Source organism: Marmota flaviventris, chromosome 8, assembly GCF_047511675.1.
Source record: "Marmota flaviventris isolate mMarFla1 chromosome 8, mMarFla1.hap1, whole genome shotgun sequence".
Classification (NCBI taxonomy): Eukaryota; Metazoa; Chordata; class Mammalia; order Rodentia; family Sciuridae; genus Marmota; species Marmota flaviventris.
The window spans coordinates 1,985,702-2,010,940 of NC_092505.1; the positions used below are offsets into that span (position 1 = coordinate 1,985,702).

At 57.6% G+C, this 25,239-nt stretch overlaps 1 protein-coding gene across 3 annotated transcripts in view; it reads right to left on the reverse strand.

Moving 5' to 3' along the window:
* Nucleotides 1–1,126: 1,126 nt before the first annotated feature.
* The window catches only part of Agpat3 (1-acylglycerol-3-phosphate O-acyltransferase 3), a 77,959-nt gene continuing 53,846 nt past the window's right edge, over nucleotides 1,127–25,239 (reverse strand). For all 3 annotated transcript variants that reach the window (XM_027929168.2, XM_027929166.2, XM_071614996.1), the window contains 8 exons: nucleotides 22,534–22,760; nucleotides 17,950–18,119; nucleotides 16,957–17,118; nucleotides 16,149–16,302; nucleotides 15,556–15,658; nucleotides 12,439–12,514; nucleotides 7,038–7,236; nucleotides 1,127–5,970 (listed from right to left, as the gene is read on the reverse strand). In XM_027929168.2, the coding sequence (XP_027784969.2) occupies nucleotides 5,882–5,970; nucleotides 7,038–7,236; nucleotides 12,439–12,514; nucleotides 15,556–15,658; nucleotides 16,149–16,302; nucleotides 16,957–17,118; nucleotides 17,950–18,119; nucleotides 22,534–22,711 (1,131 nt within the window). In that variant the 5' untranslated portion in view covers nucleotides 22,712–22,760 and the 3' untranslated portion in view covers nucleotides 1,127–5,881. The remainder of the gene's footprint in view (nucleotides 5,971–7,037; nucleotides 7,237–12,438; nucleotides 12,515–15,555; nucleotides 15,659–16,148; nucleotides 16,303–16,956; nucleotides 17,119–17,949; nucleotides 18,120–22,533; nucleotides 22,761–25,239) is intronic.

Genomic DNA, 25,239 nt, shown 5'->3' on the forward strand with positions numbered 1-25,239 from the left:
TCTAAGGCTTCAGAGCGACTCCATCCTGGCAGGTGCTGTGAGGCCAACACCCACAGAGGAGGGCTGCAGAGACACCGGGAGCCCTACTGAGCTGGTCCTCTAGCGCCTGCACTGACCGTTCCCCATCCCTTCCCGGGGCTCAGGATGGGAGTTGGGTGGTGTGGGTGCACCCACGTGGCCCACTGACCGCAGGCAGGACAAGTCTGACAGCGAGCTTCCCTGGCCCGTCCTGGCCCGGCCAGCAGCAGGCCTTGAGCAGGAGGAGCAGTCTCTGCCGCAAAGCGGCCTCCTCCCAGGACTTCAGGCCATCCGGAGCGTGGTCTCAGTGAGCTGTCTCCCCGGGCGCCCACTGCTGCAGGGACCTGGCCGTCAGGGCTCGAGTCCTGGCCCTGGAGGAGGCATGCTCGTGAGGACGCTCTCCAAAGTCCGTTCCTAGTGGGGCTGTACTTGGAGGACCACACCCCTGAGGATGTGTGTGCCCTTACCTGTGCTGGGTCACACGGCACGAGTGCGTAGGTGTGCGGTGTGTGCATGTGTGACTCTCCAGAGATCCTGACTGAGCCCTGGCTTCCCAGCCTCCCAGGAGCCCAAGGCGGGCAGGTCGCTGTTGCCAAGGCCACCTGGAAGGAGGCCCCAGACAGAGCAGCCTGTCCATCAAGGGGCTGCTCCCAAGAGCAGGACACCCAATTCCTTCAGTGTGAGTTATTTTGGGGGGACAAATGAGACCCTGGAGTAGCTTTCAGTTAAAATAAGATTTTGGTTTTGAATAAAGAAGAAAAAGGGGTTTCCTTGTCTTCTCCACAGAATTTGGTTTTACAAAAAATCAATTTTTAATATTTGAACGCCTGCTCTGGAAAACCCCTCATCCTTGATGGCCTTTAAAGCCCAGCCTGGACGGTGGGTCTCTCAGCTCACACGTGCCACTGAGCATCCTGGTGCTCTCTGCCACGTGACCCTTGATTCCCTTCCAGAAAGCAACCGGCGCAGCAGGGAGAGACAGGGCAGTGCCCTCAGCTGTGTGGCTCCCAGGTCAGAGCCAGGGCACAGGGACCGCCCGGTGGCCCTCTGCTTCCCCCCTAGAAAGATCTGTGCAGACCAGAAATAAAGAAACGAAAGGAGGCCAAGAGTCACTTTCTCTTGTATTGTGGACATTTTCTCTCTCCTTCACAGCAGCATTTCTAACAAACAAGAACGATGCCTGCAGCATTTATCCAGAAAATACCACCGCACGAGAGCAGAGTGCCGCTCACGCAGCCTTCCATGCGGCCCTGCAGAACAGCACCGCCAGTCCTTGGGGACACGGGCCCTATGAAGTCTAAGTCACCCCCACCCCGACCGACAAGTTTCCACACACCAAAATACCTCTCCTCGACTACACAAAGCTCGTGAGTAGCAAAACTTGTAAAAATGAAGTATACAAAAGGAAACACCCTATAATACATTTGCACCCTGTATACAATGTATCCCTTTGAAAGTGGCGATGACGTCGGGCATGGCAATTTTTCAAGGATAGAAAAAGAACCCCCACGTCTGCCACGCGGCACTGCAGTCGCGGTCTGCGTGGCTTTCCAGAGATGTTCGTGTGGAGTCCGCGCTTGCTGGCAATCCTCAGGATTAAGAAGCCAGTGGCGTCTCCTGGCATGGAGGCAAGGAACATTTGATTGTCACAACATACAATTCTGAGACAATAAATACAACTAGAGCAGATGCATGTCTTCATTGGATCAAGTAACTCCAGTTTAATTTAATACAATTTAGTGCATTTCAGTATCTCATTCACAGTTCAATTGCTGTCTAAACACTTCTGCAACAAAAAGTTAATCTGAAAAATTAAGGAGAAAAGAGAGCTCCAGGTGACCTTGTCAGCACAAAGCGATTTGCAACAACCCGTCATCTGTGAAGAGCCCGTGTGGCTGCTGCCCAGGCGGACTCACGTCAGCTTCTCCGGTGACCTCCTGGGCTCCCAAGAGTGCTCTCGGAGCAGGTGACGAGAATGCTGCCATTTCCCCCGAAGCCGCAAATGCTTGTAACAAACCTCACTCATACACGCCCTCCCCTCTCCAGCAAGCAGATCGCAGGGTGACATTTTACCCAAAATCTGTCCCTGGCCCTGATACAACAGAGTCTGGAGCCCATGTGTCAGTACCCACTGGGCAGTCCCCAGCAGTGTTCTGGGATAAAGCCAAAGCCCAGATCAGTGGTGTACCCCCCAGGCCCAAGCTGCTCTGGGGTGGCTTGCCTTGGGCTTGGGAGCCAGCCCACTAGAGAAAAGGGCAGGCCCGGGGACCAGGGACACGCCGTTTCCAGAAAGAAGGTAGGCGGGTGCATCAGACTCCCCGTCTTAACCCCGAGCCTCGTCACACTGTAGAAGGGTCAGAATCTGCCACGCCACACCGCTCAGCACGAGAGATGCATGCAGGGACCGCATGCAGCCGGCCAGCGGGGAGGGGTCTGCAGCAGCAGGTATGCCTGGGTGGCACGATCCAGAAGACAGTCAGCAAGGCTAGGAGGGTGTCACTTGGCCTGTCCTATAAGGTCTCAGGCAGAGACAAAGCAACATGCAGAAAGAGCCACATTCATCTCCAGGAATCAGATTTAGCTGGTAGTCCCCAGGGGCACGGTGGCCTCCTGACATCTCGTAAATGACACAAGAGCGTGACACACAGCTGGGTCCGGCCACTGCCTTTTCTTCAGCGTCAGTGCTCAGCAACACCCCGAACAGACCAGGGCCAGGGGGGGGTTCTCCAGCCGGCGCAGAGGGGAGGACGGGGCAGACAGGCAGATTCAGAACTGGTCGGTGGTAATGACCGGCATTGTTTTTTATAAGAAAGTGCTTTATGGTGCTGGTCGGGTTGCTCAGTGGTTTATATATTCAGAGCTCAATTCCTCAAGCCAGCTCTGCTCCTTGAGGACAGGGACCTCACAGCACCTCACCAGGCTGGGCCTTGGGTAGCCACCACCAAGCACAGGCAGCAGTGTGGCCCCCTTCTCTGGGTTAGCGGCTTATCAGTGAGAAGCCTTTTCAGAGCTCCTCAAGGCCTTTGCTGGGAGGAGAGAGTGTCCCCGTGGAGGAAGTGCCTTCCCTTCTGACCACTCAGCTGTCCCCAGCTTCTCCCCCTGAGCCCTGGGGACAACCACTGTTAGGACACTAGTAGAAAACCCCTGGGGAAGAGCACAAGGTCCCTAGACACTGGCAGCTGCACAAAGGCACTGTGACCTGCCAGGCACCACACAGCTCCCTAGAGAGGCCCAAAGAGCTGCCGCTTCCCCCCTGCTCCCCACGGCATCAGAGTCGGCCTGAGCTGGCTTGTGGGGGCGGCTCCACACACTGGCCGCAGCAGAAGGCTGAGGATGGAGTCCCCAGGGCACCTGCTCCTGGGCCTGAGCAGACAGCCCATGAGACCACGTCCCAGGCTCAGCTCAGCCGGCCAGGTGCCGGGCCCTGGAGGAGCACCATGAGCCACGGGGGCAGCGGGCAGCACCTCCCTACCTGTAGCCCCGGAGGACATGAGCCACTCGGGGCCTGGGGCGCTCCCCCACACCACAAGCAGCACAATGTCTGAGGGCCGTCGCACTGCTTCTGCCCGAACACAGCCTGAACTTGGACATGACACCAGAAACGACTGGATTCAGAAGCAGAGCGTGAAGGAAGAGAGAGAAGCACCGTGCAGAGACTCATTTAATTTAAAATCAAGGGGCTCTCCTCCCCTTTCCTTCTGAAGCAAATGGAAAGCAAAATCCAGAACCCTCAAAAAACAATACCCAAACCCCCAAACATTCACGGTGCAGTTTTTATTGCTCTCAGAAGGCTCGTATTAGATGTGCACGCTGGGCTGCGGTCATCAGCCTCTCCACGGCAGAGGTAAAGCCTGTGCCTGGATCCCTCACGGCTCGCTCATGGACTCAAGGCGGAATTTACATTACATATTGATTTCAAAGGGAGGGAGACTCTCTGGGAAGCCAGAGCTATTGATTCATGGCAGAACGGGAGACTGGCATTCCTGGGGCATGGACGTGCATGTAGTGCCCTTGGCCTTTTTCCCTTGGGATTTCCTAGGTGTCAGTGAACTAGTGACAGATGCAGACCTAACCAGGGGCAGAGAGAGGAGCAGCCAGCACGGGAAGAAAAGAAACCTCAGGGTGGGGCCACCCAGAGGGGCACCCGGCTCTGAGCAGAGGAGGAGGCCGGGAGAGACGGGTGAGGCCGAGGGAAGAGGTTCAGTGTCTCCTCTTGTCTTGCTTGGTTTGCCCGCCATCCTCACAAGGAACGTGCCACTCCCTGTCACTCACCAGCCCGCACACGCCCACGGGGGCTCCCCTCTGCCTTCCACACAGACCACATGGCTCAGAAGCGTCCCCTAGAGAGGAGGCACCACCTCGCCCAATCTCCCCCAGCACTGAGGGCCGAGGCACGGTCACTCTCACTCAGTCCGTATCTTCTCCAGGCCTTTCCTCCATTTCTGCCTGTGTTCAGAATGCTGGTTACAATGTATCAGAGAGAACACCCGTTCCCCCACCCCCCCTTGCTAAAAAAATGAAGGGAGTGTGACTTTAAAAGAGCCAGTTCAAGGTTCAAGACAAAAGCCCAATGCAGGTGGTGGACAGGGTGGACAGTAGCCAAGGAGGCCTGGGTTCACTGGAAGCCAGGAGGGGCTTGACACACTCCTGTCCACCCAGCAGCTGCCCTCACCAAGCCCAGCGTGCATTACCTGTGCTGCAGGAGGAAGCATTCCCGGTGGGCCCAGGGGACCTCGGTGAGAACACCCTGTCCTGTGGGGACACTCAGGGATGTCACCAAGGTGGGGGCGGGGCACTGTGGGCACAGGCCTGGTGAGATGACATCTGCCTGGACAGAGGCAGGCCCTCCCCGGGACACAGGGTAGCCCCTCGTGGAGGGGAGGGAGGCCCCACCCTGGCTTCCATCAGGAAGGCCAGCCAGAGGCCAGCTAGTGAGATCAAGTCAGCCCACAGGTGGGCATCAGCTGTCGCCACGTGCCTTTAGAGGACGGCCTCCTTCCAAGCCCCCACAGGGCTGGCTCTTAATCTGTGGGCCCTGCATGACCCTCTAGCCCAGCCCCGGTACAGGGGGCAGAGCCTGGTGGCCATGAAGACAAGAACGGGACAGGACAATACAGCTCTGGGAACAGGAGAATGCCGCATTCCCTGGAGCTGTCAGGAGCCCACTCACTTTAAAAAGAGCTGGAAGGCATTTCCACACAGGTTAAGGAGGAGGGGCAGACGGTGCTGGAGAACACAGCCGGCCCAGGGGAGGCAGGACAACCATGGGACCTGCTCAGAATCAGTCTGATTTACATTCAGTATGTGCTTATCACAGAAAGGACTTTCTCTTTGGGGCCCTCCCACCACCCAGAAGCCAAGGTGCAAAGCGAGTGGGATGAGTGAGCTCTGGGGGCTGGGGCCCGTCAACCCACGCTGGGAGGACAGCAGAAAGTTCTTTAAGAGCCAGTGTCTGGGGGCGCAAAAGAGGGCCAGGGTAGGTTCCCGAGATGACTGATAAAAACCAAAACCTCGACCAAAGTTTAAGAAGAGAGCAGCCCAGGCCCCTCTTGGAGGTGGAGTCTGAGGAGCACACCAGGGGCCTCCTCCATCCTGCCAGCCCTGAGGGGCTCCCGGGAGGAGCTGCTTCTGCCCGGGATTCGGGAGGGTCCTGCACGTGGGAGCTGGGAGCGCACGCCTTCACCGCAGGCCTTCTGAGTGCTTTGCTCTTGGCTCAAGTTTTATTTGTTAATATTAGTCACCAGTTAATAAGAAAAATAGTTTCTAAGTGTCTCTTTCCCCTCGCTCTGTGTGTGTTGTTCTGTTTTTAATTGAGTTAATTTGATACCACGTCGGGTTATGTGCGTTCAATCACAGCCATTAATTATTCCTTTTTCTTAAACTCTTGGTTTCCGTAGCTGGAGCCTTTCTCTATTTCAGTCACTCCTATCAGTCTGCGGACTCCAAAGGAAGCTTGAAAAACAGGAGAGAGAAAGAAGAGGTCAGGCTGAGCTCTGCACTGAGCCGCGAGGCTTGGGCTCCCTCCTCTGCCCTCTCTCCTGCCCCATCCAGGGAGGCCACCGGAGGGGGCTTGGGCTTCTCCGTGAGCTCGGAGCTGGGCTGCCACCGGGGGCAGGCAGGGTCTGGGCTGCACTGCCACAGGCAAGAGCTGAGGCATTTCTCCCACAGGGGCAGGGGCAGCCGACCTGCGTGGTGCCGGCCTGCCCTTGCGTGGTGCCCGGCCTGCCCCTGCGTGGTGCCCGGCCTGCCCTTGCATGGTGCCAGCCTGCCCTTGCGTGGTGCCCGGCCTGCCCGTGTACGAGCCTTGGCTGCTCTGAGCAGGGCCTAAGAGGCGGGAACAGACTGGCCTTACAAAACCCCAGCAGGTGAGATGGACAAGCAGGATGCTCAGATGAAACCAGCCACATCCCCTGTCCCCTGAGGGCGGTCCCAAGTGAATGTGCTGTCCCATGGCAGAGGCCAGTCACCTCTCAGGACCCCCCCACTGTCCTGAAGGAGAAGCAGGGCACGCCAGGAGCCCGTCTAGGGAAGTGGGCCTGGCAGCGGAGGGGCCCTGCAGGTGGACACTGTCCCTCCACAGAAGCCCATCCATTTGCAGGGACAGTCCACAGGGGCACATGCACAGTGGGTGTCCATTTGCCAGCCAGGCCAAGTCCAGCAGGCACCTGGCGATGTAATCAGGACAGGCACACCAGGAGGACCACTAAAGCTCAAGAGGTGGCTGAGTAATGAGAATGTCCTGTGTGGACCTTCAGGCCACCAGCCCAGCCACCCCCCAGGGGCCTGAATGCAGACACAGTGACTGGGGACATCTCAACGGTGTCCTCACCAGACAGTTTCAGTGCAAGTACGGCAGCGGTGGGCCGAGGACATGGCCCCGTGACCTCCTTGACCCTGCAGCTTCGGGGCGAGAGCCACAGCCCCACAGGGCCACCAGGATGAGTCGTCCAGTCCTGGGCACCGAAGCCGGCAGGCGGGGACACTCCCACACGGTGGGCTGTTACCCTAGTGCTCATTACCTGCTCCCACAAACCCCAGGAAGGTCAGGATCAGGAGAGGGGATCCACTGGCAAAGACGCCCAAGGCGAAGCTGAGGAGCGGGGACAGGAGGACGGTGGCCCAGCACAGGAAGTTCAGCAGGGTCCACGGCCGCCGGGCAGGCCGGATCTGCTCCCCGGGAAACACGCCCTTCTGCTTGTACATCTCCTGCAGCGCATCCTGGAAGCAGGGAGAGAACGGGGTCAGGCTCGCCCCGCGCTGCGCTCAGGCAGGAGGACTGTCCACAGCGAGAGCTGACTCTGGTGTCCTGCCGAGCGATGGCACCACGGTGGTCCTAGAAACCACGCAGCCCTCTGACCGGGAAGCTGCCAGGAAGCAGCCTGCCAAGCCAGAGAGGCTGCCCCACAGGACGACCAGCAGGGGGCTGGCTGGGATGGGGCACGCCCTGCAGGGCCGCCGCTCCAAGGGAGAGGTGTGGCAGCTGTCGGGACCTGCTGGGGTCCTGGACCTGGAACGTCTTGCACTATCACCATGGGGTGCCTGCCCCTGAAAGGCCCTGGTTAGCAGAGAGGCGTCCTCTGCTAATGGAAAGGGTGGAGGAGGTAGGAGCTGGTGGCATGCAGGTGCAGCTGGCCACAGCTGCTCCACCAACAACACTGTCCAGGCTCTCTCCACAGTGACATCGGGGGCTCACTGTACCCAGAGCTCGGCTGGGGGACAAGCTGCAGGTCTGCCACAACAGGTCCCTGCCGCCAGCACACACCGCCAGGTAGCTCCACATCCAGAAGGGGACACACGTGTGGCAGTGTTAGTATTTTGACAGAAGAGGTTAAAGTGCCAGACGATGCCCTCGAAATTATAGAATACGCATGACTATGAGCGTGTGTAGTCCTGGATTTAGAGAGATGTAGCGCATGTCAGTAATTGCCTGGGGAGTGTGACGCCATACACTTTATTTCCTTTTCATTTTCAGTTTTGTTTTCAATTCGCATTCGATTTTATTCTGTTGCATTTTGTGGTATAGAAAATGGGGGGGCGGGGTAACCAACACGGGCTTGCAGCTGTGCCCATTCCCGCCGCTCGTGGAGGCCCTGCATGGCCAGGAGCAGCTGTGCTGGACACACATATCCGCCTGGCACTGTTCTTGTTAGAGTACAAATGGCCTCAACATTCACAGACAGGAAAAGGAGCCACTCGAATGGACACCGCTGCACGTGGAGCCTCCCGGCTCCTACAGGCAGGAGCCGAGTCTGTCACTCAGGATGGACCTCAGAAACAGCAGCGACAAAGAAGAAAGAAACAAAAGACTGCCACGGATTCTGTGTCCTCTGTGGTGCACTGTCCTTGATGCAAACCTCAAAACAAGGACTTGAGAGTCAACTGAGGTGCTGTCACTGTGCATCACAACTTCTGGGAAAACTGCAGGTGACGTGAAACCCAAGCCCGGGTCCCTTGTCGAAACTCCCACTTGCACTGGCCTCAGCTTATTCTAGACAACAGATGCCAGAGGGGGAGGACAGGGCTGCGCCCGGCTCACCCGCGTCGCCATGCACTGTGTGCATGAACAGAGGTGCCCGGCACGGCCTGCAGGTTCCACAGAGTCCTGGGAGCTGGACACGCTGCGAGCATCCCGCAGCCTGCTTTCCCACAGGCACATTCCCAAGACCCAGCTGTGCTGACAGCACATGTAGTTCACTCATTTTAACTATCATGTCACATCAAACGGACAGACGAACACGACGTGACTGTTCCTGATAATGAACTTCTGGGCTGTTTCTAATTTCCTGCTGACCAGTACTGCTGCTGGCAAGCGTCACTCCACTTAGGAGTTCCAGAATTTCAAATTGTGACCTGAGACCAGAGGCACTTTTCTTAGCACTTGGTGTAACCAGACAGACACAGCCGTGCAGCTACAGGATGCAGGACACACTGTTTCCATTTGTCTTTTCTTCTTGTGAGAATCACGCTGCTTTAGGGGCCCACACTTGGCCCTCACATTTTGGAGGACACGTGATGAGTGCACATGGTTATGGGCCGCGGAGTGAGGTCTCAGTACATGCCTGCAGTGTGTGATGGCCAGCTCAGGAAATGCCCATCCGTCACTCAAACACTTAGCATTTCTTCATGGTGGGAATAGTCAAAACCCTTTCTACTATTGACTGTGAAACACATAATTAATCACTGCTGTGCTGGTGGTAGGGTGTCTCTTATCCATCTGCGCGCATCCTCTCTCCACCCTCCTTATCCCCTGCCTCCCTAGCATCTCAGAACTCTCAACCTCTGAGCTTTCTGTTTGAGCTCACATCTGAGTGAGAACACATGGTATTTGTCCTACTATGCCTGACTTTTTTCAACCAATACCCTGTCCTCAAGTTCCATCTCTGTTACTCAAATGAGGGTTGTAACAGTTTTTAGGGTGAGTAGTGTCATATTGGGTACATCCACTGAGGAACACCTAGGTCCACCCCATATCTTGGCTACTTGATGAGCACTGTGATAGACCAGGGGTGCAGGTGTCTCCCTTTCCCAGGGGTGGGTGTGAGGCTGCGTGGCGCCATTTCAAGTCCCCCCATTCCTCCCTGCCTCGTGGACTGGCCGTGGAACCTGGGCCTCATGTGTTCTAGGATGCCCCTGCAACTGAGCTGCCCACCACCCTATGCCTAGTTTTCCGAGGACTCTTCGTACTGTTCTCCATAACAACTGTACCATTTATGTTGCCACCAACAGTGTATGAGCGTCCCCTCTCCACATCCTCAACAACAGGCTTGTCTTCGGTCTTGTTGACAAGAGCTGTCCTAACTAGAGCGAGATGCCACTGTGGTTTGATCTGCGCTTCCCGGTCATTAGTGATGCTGAGCATGTTTTCATGTACTGTTGGTCGTTTGCAGACCTTCTCTTGAAACACATCCTTTCAGATCATTTGCCCATTTTTAAACTGGATTCTTTTCCTAGTACTCAACTGCTTGAATGACAGTATTGTGGATTATTGATCCTTCTCAGGTAATAGCTGGAATACATTTTCTCCCACCCTCTGGGTTATGTCTTCACTCTGCTGACTGTTTCCTCTGCTGTCCAGAAACTTTTTAGTTGAATGGAATCCCATTGTCAAACTTTGCCTTTGGTGCCTGGGCTTCTGGGCTTATGTCCAAACCACGGACACGCTCAGGTCACATTCCCTGTATTTTCCTGTAGCAGTTTCAGTTTCGAGGCTCACACTGAGGCCTTCAACCTGCTCTGAGTTGGTGTGTGGTGACAGGGGTCTGCTTTTAGTCTTCCATATGAGGAGAACGCTTTGCCATGACCACTCATTGGCGAGAACATCCTTGCTCCAATGTAAGTTCTTCCGAGGGGAGGCCTGCGGTGAGGGCGCTAAAACACGGGGACTTATTCCTGGGCTCCCTGTCCTGTTCTGCTGGCCTAGGGCCCGTGAGATTCCTGGACCATGCTGTCTGGGTCCCTGGGACTCTGAAGGGTGCTTTGAAGTCAGTAAGGCATTGCAGCCCCCACCTTGATCTTGCTGGCTTGGGCTGTGGCCCCACAGGAACCTTGATTCTCCAGCCCATGAACATTGAACGTCTCTAGTTTTTGGTGTACGTCTCTAATTTCTTTCATAAATGTTCTATAGTTTTCATTGTAGTGATTCTTCACCTCCTTGGTTAAGTGTATTCCTAGGCTTTATTTGTTGTAAACTGGGCTGCTCTTGGGATTTCTTTTTCAGTTAGTTCGTTTTTGGTGCATAGAAGCAATACTGATTTCTGTACGTTGATCTTGTATCCTGTACCTTTACTGAATTTATCAATCTTAACGGTTTTGATAGTGTCTTTAGGCTTTTCTCTTCATGAGATCACACCATCTGCAAATGGGGTAGGCTCCCTCCTCTCCACTGTGATGGCCCTTCTTTCCTTCTCCTGACTAAGTGCTCGGGCCAAGCTGGGTAGGGCGGTGAGGGTGGGCCTTCTTGCCTCGTCCCAGGCCTTAGGGCAAACTGTGGACTTCCGATCTCCACCCATTCAGGATGATGCTCGCTGTAGCTATCATATTTGGCCTTAACTGTGTTGAGGAGCATTTTTATCATAAAGAGAGGTTGACAGAAATGATGTGCTCTCTCCAAGTTCCCAAGCACACAGCACAGAGTCCACCTCACTCCTCCCTGCTCTCCTTTTACATTCCTGTTCAGTCCACAATCTCATTAACTGCTCTTGCCTAAGGTTTGCTACTTCATTAATATTCCTACGGAAAATGCTTTTGGTGTATCTCACTGGCTTTTCTGTAGCTTTAGTTTCTGTTTAAATAATTCCTGCCGTCATTTTTGTCATTTCTCTGGGTTTGCTCTATCGTGCATCTGCACATAACGAACATGTAAATGTGTGCACATGTGCGTGCTCGGCATGGGGAGCCTGGGCACGGCCCACGCCCGTCCTGTGGCTGCCCTCTCTGGCCACTTGCCGTTCCTCTGCTTGCTCTCAGGCCTTCCCATGGCCCTTCCCCTCCTTTCCCAGGTCCCGTCCTCCCCCTTCCCTTCTTTCTTGTGCTTCTCATTTTGAACACCCTCCTCCTGGGTGGGCTGCTCCCTGCTCGCCCATCAGTCTCTGTCGAGGTTGTGGCTTTCCAGCCTGCTGGGCTGGAGGAGGTCTGGCTCCCCCAGTGCCTGGACTGGAGTGAGGAGCTCATCTCTGCGGAGTCTCCTCCGTGCGAAGCTAGACAGCGTGGCTTGGGTCGTGCTCCTCCAGTGCAACTTTCTCTCAGAAACTTCAGGGGATTCTCTTGGAATCACTTTTTATGCTTCCAGAGCTGCCTGTTGGCACAAGTCCCACGCCCAGGCTGAGGGCACGGAAGTCAGAGGAGATGCTGCAGCCAGGTTGTAACATGGTGTGTGGGCTGGTCACCCTGGTGTTCAGTTCTGTGTCCCTTTTGGGTCCCCAGAGATTTTCCGTTACTTTCTTAAGAACCTATCAGGGCATTTAAGATGTTGTTTTTCAAAGGCTCCAGGAATTTCTCTAGTGACTACCGAGCACATTGAGAATGGAGACCCAACATCCCAGGTACTGTGTGCTCAAAGTGCATGGGAAGCGGGTATGGGGGAGGCGCTGTGGGGGATGGGAACAGGACATGGGTGGTTCCCATAAGAGCCTTCAAGCATTGTCTGTATCTCATCCAGGACTTGAGTGTCTGTTCCGTACCTAGAATTTGTTTTACGTACAAAGAACAGGTGTGATGAGACAGTCTCAGCATGCTTACGTGCGCGTGATGTCGTCCTTCTCCTTTTCCTCTAGTTAACATCTCAGAAGTTGAGGAAAAGGGAAGAAAAAAGAGGAGGACCAGAAGCCCGTGAGGAGCGTGTGCTCTGTGCCGCTGGCTGCCCTTCCTCGCCAGCCCGACACCTGCCCAGGAGATGGGGCCCAGGGGAGCGGATGTCCTTACCTTCTCCTGGTACAGCCTGTGGAGCCACTGCGCTGCCCCCTTCTCATCCTGAGGGATCTCCTCCACCGGGAACCTCCTGTTTCATTGGGACCAAGAGCAGAGTGAGTGACAGGGGACGCCGGTTCTTAGGCACACACTGTAAGTCCACTGCAGTCTTGACTCTGCTGGGCACCCAGAGAGGCTGAGGGATGCCTCTAGGCTTGGGGACAACCACAAGTGACCCAGCCACAGAGCATGAGCCCGTCCCCTGTGAAGGCCACCTCACATTAACCTGGGAGGCTGGGTCTTCCAACAAGCCCCCCCATTCCCCGCCTTTTTTTGGTACTGGGAATTGAACCCAGGTGCACTAAGCCATGTCCCCAGACCTTTTCTATGTTCTATTTAGAGACAGAGTCTCACTGAGTTGTTAAGGTCTTGGTAAGTTGCTGAGGCTAACTTTGAACTTTCAATCCTCCTGCCTCAGCTTCCCGAGCTGCTGGGATTGCAGGCATGCGCCACTGTGCCCAGTAACGTGCTCGTTCTTTGAGTGAAAACATCTTTCATTAGGGAAAGAAGGTCACTTCTTCACAAGGGGAACCTACTTGCTTCAAATGTGGAAAGGAAAAAACGGAGCAGCTTTAAACTAGCCTCCCAACAGCTGCTTCAGATGAAGTCTTGACCTGCTGCATCCAAATCTACTCCTGCGTCGCCAGCCCTGGGGGCCGTTTGCAGGGGAAGAGGGGTACGCAGGTGAAGCCTGACAATAACTGGAGAAATTTCCACATGTGACATACCACAGCTCCTATGTCGAAAGTAAGTTGGACGTTGAATAAACAGAAAGTACAAGTCACTAAGATCCCATTAAGACGGTTCAGTACTTCTGTGTTCATCAGCAGGAGGAGCAGTGGCCCGTGGGAGGGGCCACACCTATCTCACCAGGGCACAGGCAGGAGGTGCAACAGCCTCTGCCCCAGGACTGGCTCCCCCTCCGTCTGGGAAGGCGCACAAGTCCTTGCACACAGAAGGGCAGCAGAGGAGATGACCCGCGTCACTCGCAGGGGGGCAGCTGTACCTCTGCTCAACTCCGCCGTAGCTTTGCATGCTCACCTGGCTAAGGAAGAGCAGCACTGAAGCCGCAGGTGGGGCAGGTCAGCTGCCCTGAGAGCCAACCAGGCTCAGTGGACTTAACGGGGGCCAAATCAGCCGTATCGTAGCTTCAAACTAACAGTGAAAAGCAGAAAGCAGAGAGAACAGAGGCCCTCAGGGTCACTGCAATGACCAGCCAGGTCCGGCCACAGCTCCCGGACTTCAGCCCCTGTGGGGTGAGAGGGAGGCGGAAGGCCATGGCATGAAGACCTGGGCCATGCATGGCGGGGACGCTGGACCGCTAGATGGAGCTGCTCTGAAGGACGACATGGCCAGGACAAGCCCACTGAGCCCCGGGGCTCTCAGGACCCAGCTGTTGAAGTGGGACGGCAGAACAGACCCCGCGAAGGGCAATGGGCAGACCGAGGCGGCCTCTCCAGGCTGAGCCCTGGAGGGGCGACTGAGCAGCTCTGGCCCTGGGCAGCTGCCCAGACAGTCTCTGCCTCTTATCCCCCAGGCTCCTTGCGAGGGTGACAGAGTCACCAAGGCTCAACCCTCGTCTGGGCGCCAGCCTAGAGCTAGGGCTTGGGTCTCGAGTGTCGCCCAAAGACCCAGCTGTCAAGGTGTGGACTGCAGGGAGGCTGTCGGGAGGTGGGAACCTCACGGGGGGCTGTGGGCGGAACTTGGTCACGGGGCCCTGCCTCACAGGGGGCCGTGGGGCCACGAGGTGAGGTTCTGCTCTGCCGCGGGCTCCTGCCACGAGGCGCTGCCTCCCCACAGGCTGGAACAGCGGCCCACCAGTTGTGGGTGAAGACTGAGGTGCAGCCGAGCTGAGCCTTTCCTTTTTATAAGGTGATGACCTCAGGTACTTGTACAGTGACACAAAGCTGACGAGCACCTGGCCACGGGAACTGACCAGCGCCCCAGGTGAACTACTATACCTGTGCCAGAGATTAGCAATACAAGGAGGAGAGCCCGGCTCGCACCCCTTGTGCACCCCCAGGGTGCAACGAGACCCTAACCTCTGCTTAGCCTGCCAACTGCCAGGAAAGTCATCGAGCCTGTTGTACAGGTCACGAGTTGTCCCTGGGAACTTCCCACAGTGTGGACACAAGAGCTGTTGGCATTTTTTTATAAACTCGCTAACATGAAGGCAGCAGGTGCCACCTCCCAGGTGGACCAGGACGAACCCATCAGAAAAGGCTGGACAGCCAACAGGAACCAGGAGAGCACCAGGCTGGGGAAGGCCAGGGGCCACCAAGGAGAAGAGGCAGAGCACCGTCCGGCCCGCCTGCCCCCTCACGCAGAGGAGAGACAGATAAGGAGGCCCACTGGGACGACACCTGTGGCTAACTCAGACACACCTAGGCCTCGAATCGGGGCTCGGGTGGGTCACCTTCTCTTCAGGAGCCAGAGAGACTGGGGCCACCAAGGAGTGGCGATGGCACAGGGCGCTCTGTGAATGGGGATAAGAAGCATCCTTCCTGAGCCTCACAGGACAGGGCTGGGCACAGTGTTCTGAAGCCCTAACACTCAACATGGCATCTGAACAGGCCCTGCCTTCCTGGACCCTGCTGAAGCCCTCCCTGGACTGGTGTCTTCAGGGGCCAGGTGCTCTCCACCAGAAGGCTCTGCAGGGGCCCCATAGCCCACCAGGGAGGAGACCAGGCTCTCGCCCTTCCACGGGAGGTCAGTGGTCAGCACCTGGGGCTCCAGACCTCTGACCCTGGCCAGACCTGCAGTACACCAGGGAGGGTCAGGGAGCTTTACTCCTAGAGACCCGCCTGGGCTTCCAAGGGTGGAGGGAGGGGCAGGAGAGGAGCCTTGTGCTGGCCCAGGGCAGACACAGCTGGGGACGCACAGGCCCCTCTATTCCTCCCTTTGTCCCACGTTCTCCAGTGGATGGCCTGAAGCCCCCAGGCCTGGACGTGACCTATGGAAGGCCTCTGGCTCAGGTAGGACAGGGCTGCTGCAGAGTTCTGACACTGTGATGTGCCCTGCGGCTTGTGCAGCCTGGGCTCCTGGCAGGAGCAGGGGCGGGAGCCGGCTCACCTCACACACATGTCCGCCTCGTACTTCTTCCCGTAGAGGATCCCTAGCAGAGACGGGTTCTTGTTTCCTCTGAAGTTCAGGGTCACGTCATAGACAGCTGCAACTGAGGAAGAGAAACAGGTTGGTGAGCGGATGGACAGGGACTCTGCAGGGTGGTGCTGCTGCCCAAGGGACAGCGACTGGGCAGCTCTACCCACAGAGCATGCAGCCTGCTCCCCACTGTGGCTGTGGGCTCAGATCCCCGCCTGGCTCCAGGGTCCCTACTGTCTCCCTTTCCCTCCAGCCTTTCGGACTAACTAGACACATTGCTGCTCTGTCCTCCTGCGTGAAGTCTGCCACCACATACGTTTTCTTATTATTTTATTATTAAAGTTCTTATTATTTTAATTGTTTCCCACTACCTAGCATCTCATCACCTCAGAAAGTGACCTGCAGACCAACAACCGCTAACCCACCTACTCCATTCTCCCCTTTATGCTTTGGTGTCCTGTGTTTACAGGAAACACGCTTGTTTTGAACAAGTCCCTGCTTATTGCTCAAGGGACCTGAGGGCCGTGTCGGGCAGGCTCTGCATCCGGCCCTGGGGCGCCTACCTGTGCCCCGCAGGCACTGGACCGCGGTGGTGAAGCCCTTGGTCCGAGGCAGCAGGTGGTGCTTGAGGGGGGGCAGCCCCTTGGAGGCAGCCACTTCCATGCTGACGCGGTGCTTGGTCTCCGTAAAGCGCGTCCCTTCACAGTACAGGAGGAACTAGGGCATGGAACATGGGGGCAAGAGGGTTATGCCAGGGCATGCAGCTGGAACAGAAGCCCGGAAGTGTCAGGCTCAGCATGATCCAGGCCTCCGGCGGCCTTGAGCCACAGCGACGCACTTGCTGCTGACTTGGTAGAATCAGACACAGAACCACTCTGGTGACAAGCCGTGGTGTTCTTTGAAATGCAATTTTATTTTAGGGCTACACCCTGCCTTCCAGCTGCAATGGAATGCAGCCCAGCTTTCCTGAAAGAAGTCTCCAGAAAGAAGTGAAACTTGACAGCATCTCTGGGCAGCAGCCTCTGAGCAGGGTGGAGAAGGTCTGTCCATCCCTGACAGCACGGGCATTAGACGTACTAAATAAGGAGCCAGGCTTCCAAGAACAGACCAGAGGGAAGATGTAGAAAAAGACAAGGGCACAGGCTGAGCGGGGCCTGCGGGCTTGGGGAGGGTCTTGTGGTGGGTGGGGTGGCAGAAACCACACCCCACCTCCCTGGGGAAGCCCCCAGGTCTGCACCACCAGAGGCAGGAGGTCCCCTGGGGCCTGACAACCGTGATCTGGGCTGCTGGAATGAACAGGGGCAAGCGACGAATGCCAGCTGTCACCAGCCAGGACAGCCCCTCGGGAGTCCCTGCCCACCAAGCACTCACCCACATGTACTCGGGGTAGTCAGCCAGGCGCCTCAGCCCCTCGATGACCGTGTCCCGGTCCTCCTCCCACTTCCTCTTGCAGAACACGATCTCCAGGAAGTACCACGTCCAGCCAATGAGGGGCACGTACAGCAGCTCCTTCTTGGCGAGGACTTTGGAGCTCTGGGGGGGGGGAGGTGCCATGGTGTACATGGTGGGGGGCAGACCGCAGGGCAGCATGAGGCCAGCTGCAATCCTGCCCCAGGGACCTGCTCTGCAGTTGTGGCTTTCCTGATTCAAAGCATGTGCTATTCATGGGGACCCTACCTTGCGAGTGTATGTGACTTGAATCAGTGTCACCTGGAGGCACAGATGTGCCATGGCTTCCTGAGACAGCCACAGGCTTTTGCTACAGTGAAGCCCCCTCATCCTGCCTCAGTGGTGTTTGCGTTTGTCTGCAGCCACTCAGCTAGTGAGAGCAATTCCGTGAGCTCAGGTGCCATCGTCCAATAGGAGAAGGTAACCATGAGAAATGAGCTGACAGCTAGTTCCAGGAACAGGTGGGGACTGTGGAGGGCATCCTGCAGACAGGCCCTGCGAATTGGCCACTCACTGCCTAGCTCCGAGGAATCCGGGTTGAAAATCTCCAAGGAAGGAAAGCCCACCCACCTTGCTATTGCTCACCCCCCACCTCCCTGGTACCGAGCTGCTCACCCCTCCCCCACCCCACACCTCCCTGGGAACCCGCTGCTCACCCCCCACACCTCCCTGGGAACCCGCTGCTCACCCCCCCACACCTCCCTGGGAACCCGCTGCTCACCCCCCCACACCTCCCTGGGAACCCGCTGCCCACCCCCCACACCTCCCTGGGAACCCGCTGCCCACCCCCCCACACCTCCCTGGGGCCCCGCTGCCCACCCCCCACACCTCCCTGGGAACCCGCTGCTCACCCCCCTACACCTCCCTGGGACCCCGCTGCTCATTCCCAGGGCCTCCCTGGGGCCCCCTGCTCACCCCCAGCACGCCAAAGCGTTCACACATGGTCCACCCACAGAGGAAGTCGATCTCGAAGTTGTGATTGAGGATGATGACCACGTGCTCTTTCCCAAAGTGGTCCACCGTGCCCTGGTCGGTGAACAGAGTGCACTCCGTGCAGGACCACCACTCCAGGAGCATGACCAGTTCTGTGGGCAGAGGAGGGAGTTGGCACTGTGCAGCCCTGACCATGGGCAGGGCCACCTCTGGTGCAGGCAGCCATGTCCCCCGCAGTCTCTGGCATGCTCTGGGAGTGCCTGCAGGGCCAGTATTGCTAAGAGCCATAGCCGAGTGATTTTGTGCCCAGCCAGACTGCAGCACAGTATTCTCACTAGAGGAGGATTTTCTGCCCAAACTAAGTTTTGAGGACTTATATTAACAAGTTTCCCAACCCAGCTTTCTCAAGGTGAAAGGTGACGGGCAGGCACAGCTGCACGGCTGCTCACAGGCACCGTACCAGCCTGCAGCGCAGAGGCGGGACCCAGGACCAAGTGGGGCCCAGCCCGAGAGCTGGTGACAGCCGCAGCCCCACACACAGGACCATGGAAAAGCAACCCCTGCCAGGCTCTCTCTGGGGTCCACTCTCCTGTTACATTGTGTCTCTGACTTTTGAAACAAAGAGCAACAGGAGTTTGCCGGGTTCTTTCCTGGGCTCTGGGCGGGAGCACTGGAGCAGGCTCCCCGGAACCTGGGCGGTCACCTTCACTGAGAGCGCCACGTCGTTCACCACCGTCTGCACAAAGCCTGCAGGACGGTGGCTGCTTCAGGACAACCCAGGCGTGTGGCATCCACCGTGTCTCCTCCTGGAGGGCTCATGGGATGCACACATTCACTCTCAAGAGAACTCGGGGTCTAGAGAATTCTGTGGTAAGGACCCTGCATCTGTGCAGCTCGGGAGGGGGTGGGGGGCAGGCACCCGTCTGCACATGGGAGGGCAGCTGGAGCCAGACCCACAGCCAGTTGTCTGAGAAGGGTGACCTCAAAGGACCAGGACAGCTTCCAGGTGCAGGACTAGCAGAGGACGGCCGTGTGTTTCTGGCACGGGATGATAACTGATGGCTCCCAAGGGAGCCCCCACCGACTCCTCTGCCAAGAACCAGCAGGACACAGTCCAGAGAGCACTCACGGCCACCAAGACAAGAGCGAGCGTAGGCGAGGCTGTGGGGACTGGGACCCTCGTGCACTCATGGTGTGACATCAAATCGTGCAGCTGCCTTGGAAAGCAGCCGGGTGGGTCTGCAGCCACGGTCCCCAGCACACACGACCTAGGCCAGCAGCTCCACCTGGCATGTGCCTGGGAAGCCGCAGGCTGCGCAGCCCGTGGCCGACACCCACACCCCCGCTGCTGTCCGGGCACACGGGCGGAGCTCAGCCACAGCAAGGGTTGAGTTCTGAGGCTGCTGCACCTACTGTGATTCCACCTTGTGACACGGACAGGCATACCACAGGGACAGAAAGCAGTTCAGGGCTGCCTGGGCCAGGGCGGGCTGAGGAATGACCCTTAAGGCCCCAGGTTTCGTTCTGGGCAGAGATGCTCAGGCAGGAGCCTGGTGGGGCCCCACCATGGGGCCAGGCACGCTAAGTGGGGACTTTTGACTCGGTAAAACTGTCTGAAAAGAAAACAAAGGTGGCCAAGGCGGTGTCTGGCTTGCGCATCTGAGAAGGGCGCCGCTGACCGGCTTCCCCTCTCCAGCAGGGCCACCTGGGGTGGACACGGACAGGACCTGGTGGCGTGGCTCTGGCTGTTTCCCACCAGCACACTCCGACCTAACTGGGGGAGGGCCCCCCGGGCCTGGCTCCTGGGAGCGCAGGCCACACGGGCTGGGGGCTGCTGTTCACGGTGCATGCTGCTAGACGGGGACTTTTTCTTTTAATTGCAGCAGGAACTCTCCACATGAGATCTGCCCTCTTACTGCACGTTCAAGTGTCTAGTGCAGCACGGCCATTGGAGGCACAGCGGGCACTGGGACCTGTCACACACCCCGATCAGCTGCTGCCCCTCCCCTCTCGGTGCACACCCTGCTTCCTGGCACTTGAGGTGCGCAGCATTTGTCTCCAGTGACGGCTTACTTCACTCTACACCACGTCCTCAGGGTCACCCACACTGCCCCCCACCCAGGAATTCCCTTCCTGTCTAATGCTAGCAGCACCCCATCACCCGCCGCGCCTTGTCTTCACCCCTCAGCTGCTGGTGGCTCTCAGGCCACTGCTGCTGCTTGCTCTTGTGAAGGGAGAGTACAGGTGTCTGGGGCGGGCGTTTTGCAGAGCTGGCCTCCCTTCAGTTTGAGAGCCAGCAACGGAGATTCAGTCAGCTGACTTAACGTCCCCATCATTCAAATGGCTGCTGTCCTCGAACAACGACCAAGCCGTCTCTGTGCCCGATAGCAGTAGGGGTTCCCTGACCACTGCAGGACAGCTGCTCTGTGTGTTCCTTTAACTCCACCACACAGCGGAGTGGGATCGGGTCTGTTTCACAGATGAGAGGTTTGGAGCTGAGGTTTGGAGTCTGGCCTCTGCAGACGGAGGACGTCGGGCCCTCTTCCTGCAGTGCTGTGAGGCCCTGCCTGCCCTGACGGGTCTCCCACATTCCTCCCGGCACACTGAAGGCCCCTCTATCTCAGGCTGGTGATTTTGCCCCGATGTGCCCAGGTGCACATTTGTGGTTTTTCCTGCGAGGTCTGTACGTGTTTGCTTCCTGCACCTGCAGAACCGTCTTCTCGTCAGCGAGGGGAAATTCTCAGCCACCACCTCTTCCTATGTGCTCCAACCTGCCCCCCTCCTTGGGATGGGAACCCGAACCCCGTGACAAGGACATTCATGCCATCTCTTTTAGTGTCCTTCCCTACTTCCCATCTCCGGCTCCTCTGCTGTGTCTGGACGGTACATTGCTGTTCTGTGGGACTAACGCAATGTCAAATCAACCCATCAAGTTTTCACTTTTAAAGTCTAGTCTACGATTTTCATTTATCTAAGTTCTTCTTGGTTCCTTCTCAATTTGGTCTTGGTAGTTTCAAGTCTGCAGTTGGGGTCTGCCCTTGACCATGGGTGTGAACTGCATGCTCTCCAGCCTGCAGAGCCCGCACCGCCCACTCTGCGGAGTCCAGCGCTGGCGACCCTCTGTGCATGCCCCCAGGTGGTGTGGGCTCCCCTCCATGGTGGCTGCCTGCTATCAGGGCCTGAATATGAGCACCCTACTTTAACCTGACTCTCTCCGTTTTTGCTGAGAGGTTTCCTTTCCTTAAAGATTGGGTTGTTTTATGTTTTGCTTCTGAATGCTATTGGAAATGGGAGTCTGATTCAGTCCTCACTAATGCTGCCCCTTCTGTGTGCGTTTCTACCAAGCCTACTCACACTCATTCACAGGTGCTGGACAGCAGGTTCCTAATTCTCCCTTCCCACAGAGGAGCCGCGGTCTCTTATCTTGAAGGGAGGGTGAGGCTGGGTATCTGAGGCAGTGGATCAGGGAGCCACTGTGGCTCCTGAGCAGGGTGGGGGTTGAGGCATGGCCAGGGGACGCGTTCCCCCTGCGCACGCTCAGACACGCATGCCCAGACACCTGAGGAGCAGGCTGTGCAAGGGAGATGAGAAACCCCTCCTGTGCCTCCCTGAACACCTCTCTGGCGGCATGTCACGCACCCTGCCACACTCACATGCACACCCACGCACGATGTCTTAAAAAAACACAAAACACAAACGACAGCACACCTGAACTTTGTGGTGAACCTTGCTTTCACTTAGTGTTTGGCAGACAGCTGCTACCAGCAGAGGTGCTCCTGGTGTCCATGGGGGCTCCCACTGGGGGGACAGCCACATGCAGTCCCCACCAAGGGCACCAGGCTTACTGCCAGCTTTGCACCAAAATGAATGTGGTACCATGAGGGCACCTGTCCGCACAGGTGCTCCTGCAGATCTCTAGCCTGTGTGGCTATTTCGTGGAGTAACTGGACCCAAAACCAAACCACCAGAGCTGCCAACAGCACTGCCATGTTCCCTGTGAGGACGTGCCTGCCCGTGCGCCCCTGGGCTGGCGCGAGCAGCTCTCTGCCATCCTGCAGATGGCGGGGGTGGGGTGGGGTGGGGGGTCTGTGCACGTGCAGATGGACAGACGGACACCCCCCACACACATTATTTAAGGGCAGTCCCGTCCTTTTCTCTTGGCGACGCACACTGCAGTACGCTCAGGAGCGTGGCGTGCCTGAGGTCTGCTCCGCCAGGCTCTGGTACCGGGCAGCCAGACCAGCTGCGTGTTGGGGGCTGGGCTGGGAGGCTGAGCTGACGGCTGTCTTCACTTTTCTTTGAAGACATCCCCAGCACTAAACCAGGTGGATCGGCCTCTCGGGGTCCCGATGTTCCCACGGGTGGACACAACATGGTTCAGCCCAGCTAAGGCTTGCACTGAGATCCGCTGCCCGGAGTGACTCGGACAGCACGGAGCAGCCCTCAGTCCCTCCACTGGAGAGGGCTCAGGCCACACCTGCTCTGCTCCTCAGGCCCAGCCTCAGGGAGGGGCAGAGGGGCCAAAGGCTGCGCGGACCCTAGAGGAGAGGGCGGGCGGACACTCACGGCTCCAGAGTGAGTAGGCCAGGCGGCAGTTCAGGCGGCGGTAGAGCTGCTTGTTGATGGGCCAGAGCGCCAGCGTGCACAGCTGGGTGAAGTTGATGACCAGGCCGCTCACCACGAAGACAAACCCGATGAGCAGGTGCAGCACAAACTGGGTCTTCAGGTAGGCGAGCAGGCCCATGGTCGCTGCTCAGGGGCGGGCGCAGGCTCCTTCGCTGAGCACAGCAGTCCTGCAAGGACAGGAAGCGGTCAGCACCAGACGGTGGACACTGTTCTGCCTTTACCTGACTGTCAGTGAACTGAAACACAGGAAGGTTGGGTGCCTGACGCAGAGTCACACAGGAGCCTGGCAGGTGAGCCAGAGCCCAGTTTAGGCCATGAGGTCTGAGAGTCCATGGGCACAGCCCGAGGTCCAGCAGCCACCCCCTGAGGACAGGGGTCCCTTGGGCAGTCTGGAGCACAACTGGCAGGCCAGGGCAGCTGCGCAGCCATCATGGAGCCTGACGGGCTCTCTGGCCCCAAAGCCCCAGGGGCTGGGCTGTTGCACTTGGGCCAGAATAAGCAGGTCCTAAAGCCAGCTGGTTCCCTGGCACAGCTGCCCTGGTGCCCTGGAGCAGGCTCCACACCACTCCTGCGGTTCCATCTCCAGGCAAGGTTCAGGAGCCTGGCGGTGGGCCAAGCTATACATGCCTTGAGCAGACGACTCGTCTTACCCTAGACTCCGCGTGAGAACCCCGCCTCCATAACCCCCCTCCTGCTAAGCACACCTGTGTGGCCATGCGCAGAGGCTTTTATTCTTGTGCAGTGTCCCCTAACCTGGGTTAGAACTGGGTTATTCCGACCCACTTCCTCCTCTGCCTGTGGTTTTGTGGTGGTCTGGGCTATAATAGATGTGTTGTAGCTCCTGCTGGGGGCTGAAGGGCGCAGAGGCCACTTGGTTGCTGCCCTTTGGCCTGCCAGAGAATAAGGTTCTCTGCCCTGCTTCAAGGCTGAGCTGGTGTCTGCCCTCAATAGCGCCCCAGCAGCCTGATGTGGAGCCAGCACCTCGAGGTGTGGCTCACACACACATCACGCTCACTGCGTGAGGTGCAGTGTGGTGAGTTCTGACAAGCCCAGGCGCCAAGAGCCACCACGGTGAGACCATGGGCTGTGCTGTCCGCTTTGGTCTCCAAGCTAGCAACACCAAACAGGCTCCCGACAGACCAACTGTTCTTGTTTTGCAAAGGCTCAGGGGGTCCTGGCCTGGCCGTCAGGGTGGTGCAGGCCTCACCTGCAGTCCCTGGGTGGCCCTCCCAGGGCCACCACCATGCCCCACCTGCTGGGGGCCCTAGGGCTGCATCCAGCCTGGAGATCACGCCCATTTGCATCCCAGTGTCTGAGTGGACAGGGCTGTCACAGGAGTTCCCCAGCCCTGCTGTGTGGAGGCTGCCCCCATGTATGTGGCCCTGAAGGACCGCCTGAGCCCCTGCCACCCTCTCTGTCCCTGCTCTCACAGCCCAAGTGCCACACCCCACTCCTTTCTGCTGTCTGGAACTCGGTGCCTGGAGTCCAACTTCAAGGTCGCAGTCTCCAAGGCTCGTGGGAACCTTGCCGAGGACAGACGGGCCCAGCTGGCTGCCCAGCTGACTTCAGCCCCAGGGCCTAGTTATGGCAGCAAGGCCACCCCAACTGATCCACCCCAAGCTGAGATAGTGTCCTGCCACCTGTCTGCCAGGCCCCCGGCCACCTCTCCCCGCGATGCTCAGGTGATGACTTCACCATGTGCTGTGGCCAGACCCCGAGCTGGGGGACATCTTCTTCTGTTCACTTGCTAACTTCAGCCGGCTGCTCTCAGGAGCATCTCCACCTGGCTATCCTAAGATACCTGCTGGATGACCGCCTCACCCATCGCCACACCGTGCCCCTGCCAGGGGGTCTGTTGTAGCTGTCAGACCCTCTGAGTGCCCTGTCCCACCTCTGGCCTCAGCGGCTCCGACCTTGATAAACACACCACCTGCAGCTGCCTCCGCACAGAACACCTCTGCCCCTCTCAGCCCTCACCTGCCCGTCTGTCTCCCAGCTCCTCTGGATGGCGGAGCAGAAGAGCATGGGGAAGGGTTTGAACTCCACCCCCAGGAGGGTTTGCTCAGGTGCCCCTATAGAGCAACTTCCAGACAATGCTCTCCCCGATTTTAAACTGACTTTCACATTTTTAAACTCAAGTTTAACAGGATATCAGCTCAGGCCCTTCTCACCAGGAAGACCACTCATTCCCTGCTCCCTGGCTGTCCAGGCCCATGGGCCTTCTGCCCCAGGGCTTTAGGACGGGATAACTCTGAGAGTCTCTTCTGCTGGATGCTACCCACGGGGGGCTTACTGAACTCTGACCTACTATTCTGCAGCTCCCTGCATGTTTCTCCTGCACAGGCTCCGGCTCAGTGTCTGGCTGCAGGGCACTCCACAGCTGGATGTCACCCTCTGTCCCCAGAGTCAGGATGATCTCAATGGCACCCAAGAACCTCGGCACTGCCGTGACAGTAGCATTCGGGGCTCCATCCACACGGAGCCCACCGAGGGTCCCGATGACATTCAGGACCCCTCCTAGGATTTCAGGTCCTCTGCCCCAGGTTCTGGGCCTACGGAGTGGCCGTGGAGAATGTCCCCCCAGCTGACATGCCTGCGTCCTCAGCTGCTGTAGGCTCGACATTTCTGGAAACTCTACGGGGCGCT